Genomic DNA, 2,232 nt, shown 5'->3' with positions numbered 1-2,232 from the left:
TCTATTTGAACCCAAATTGGACGGTCCTCTACAGAAATGAATGTCCTTACTTAGGAGACAAATAGGCTTTCCTGGGGGAAAAGTGACGCAGCTCGGAATGCCAGTGCGCGAACTTGGCAATCGAACAAATACCGGGCCTAGTGCATCGTCTGCGCAAATACTTATCAAGTGTCGTATTGCATTACAGAAACAGCTGTGCGCGCACGGACACACACCGCAATTTGATGTCTCGATATGCGGCAGAGGCTAGAGAAAAGCTCGACAACCAATAGGAATGGGGCACCTATCGGAGGCCTAATGTGGCGAGGGCGGTTGTGAAGTGAGTGAGAACCCGACTTATATCCAAATCTGAACAGTGAACCCTATGAATCCCGTCCAGACAGCTTGAAACGAGACAAGTGCTGAGCGTAACATCGTTTGTCTTAATAGGCACAGAGTATCCAACGTGTCAGCCAAATGTCGGTCAAATGTAAGCTGAAATCGAACGAGAAAACTCGCGGGACAGTAGTTCCAGATGGCATGAACGGAGTGCGATACGAAAAAAAACATTGAGCAGCAAGAGTGAAGCAGAACAACACTGCGGAATTCAGAAGAATGAAGTCAAAAGCAGAGAAGGGAAAACAAAAGACAGATGAAACAAAGAGCGTTATGGAGCGGATAGGGCCGGTAGCCACTCAGCTCCACTAAGGTGAGATGAAAGCCCCAGAGGTAAAGGAAAAATATCTATTACGGTAATAGGACCAGGAGGCAAGCCTACATAGTCAGGCGATAGGTTCCTCCAGAAGAAGTGGTCGGCGTCGGGTGCGAACGCAAAGACCGACCTCCACACAAACCCGGCGCGTAAGAAGCTGAAGTGAAAGAGAGGGCATGATGAAGTCATTTGAAAGGCAAATCCAAGGTGACATAACCAAACACGTTACGGCCTGATGAGACAAGAATCCAATGAACTAGGCTTGCAAACCGTGTGACCCAATTCAGAAAATTCTATGTGCAATCGGATTCGAACTAAGGTCGTTAACCAATGGGAGACCTGCATCGTCAGGTAAGGCTTCGTAGTGCACTAACAAATTTGTGGAAATTGAGGTAATCTATCTAGAAGAACTGTTTTAAGAGCCTTGCTAGAACAATGAATGTCCAGAACTGTGTATCAGAACGTTGTCGTTAATTTTTCTTGACGACTACAACGCCTAGAGCTCCAACATCTACTCGACTGCCCCTTGGTAGTCGAGTTGGACCGCAGTGACACATGTCATCGTCAAATGATCAAAACTTACGACAGCAGCGAGGGCTAGCGCAGTCATGAGCATTGCAATCACAGCACCCCACCCGTGAGACTTGAGAAGACCGCATAATAGCGGACCAAGAGCTGAACCTGTAAAATGGGAGAGGACATAAAAACTTGGTTGAAAGCAGATCCAAAACCGAAGTATGCAGTATGAATTAGGAACCAAGTACGGATCACAGAAGACCGCTAGCGGACCAAGAGCTGAACCTGTAAAATGGGAGAGGACATAAAAACTTGGTTGAAAGCAGATCCAAAACCGAAGTATGCATGCAGAATTAGGAACCAAGTACGGATCACTTCAAATTTCGTTGTTTAATCGAAACTTTCCAATCCGGGGGGATCGCAGTGAGTGGCAAATGTTTGGTTATGAAAGTGAAACGCGGATTCAACGAAGAAAACCATTCATCAAAGATTCTCCAACTAGACCTGCGGGCACCTCCCCCGCCCAATAATAAACAGCTATTAGTGAATATACATTCACTTGCGAACTAATTTGTTTTTTTTTTTCGAAAGACTCACCTGGAACCCAGCCGAATCTCTCGTTTGTGATGTTCTCAGGCAACTGAATGTGCTGCACCAGGCCGCCTCATGTTTCAGTCGCTACGATATTCGAGATATCGCGATACACGTATATCTTTGTAATGTACTACTCATAAGGTTGCTGAAACGAGAGATTCAGCTGGGTTTCCCGTGAGTCCCTCGAAAAAACCAAATTAGTTTGCAAATGAGTGTATATTCGTTGATTTCGTGCAGTTTGGTTTCAAGTTGAACATACGGTTGACGGAAACCCGGGGACTGCGCTCAGTTGGTGAGTCCGAAGAAGGGCGAAACCGGTTGTGGGCTGTCGACAGATTTTCAGCAACCTTATGAGTAGTACATTACGAAGATAAACAGCTACTAGCATGTGATATTGGCCACATCGCCTCTTCAGGCAAGTAACACATGCC

The 2,232-nt window shown here is 46.1% G+C and overlaps 1 protein-coding gene across 1 annotated transcript in view; it reads right to left on the bottom strand.

Annotated features, from left to right (window-relative positions):
• Window positions 1–399: 399 nt before the first annotated feature.
• T265_02720 (hypothetical protein) overlaps window positions 400–2,232 on the bottom strand; it is a gene marked incomplete at both ends in the record, with an annotated part of 28,573 nt that continues 26,740 nt past the window's right edge. Inside the window, 2 exons of the mRNA XM_009167035.1 lie at window positions 400–848; window positions 1,275–1,372. Of these exons, the coding sequence (XP_009165299.1) occupies window positions 762–848; window positions 1,275–1,372 (185 nt within the window). The remainder of the gene's footprint in view (window positions 849–1,274; window positions 1,373–2,232) is intronic.

The sequence above is a fragment of the Opisthorchis viverrini genome, assembly GCF_000715545.1.
Source record: "Opisthorchis viverrini unplaced genomic scaffold opera_v5_35, whole genome shotgun sequence".
NCBI lineage: Eukaryota > Metazoa > Platyhelminthes > Trematoda > Opisthorchiida > Opisthorchiidae > Opisthorchis > Opisthorchis viverrini.
The sequence above is the reverse complement of the archived record's forward strand: the minus strand, read 5'-3'. Positions and strand labels throughout refer to the sequence as shown.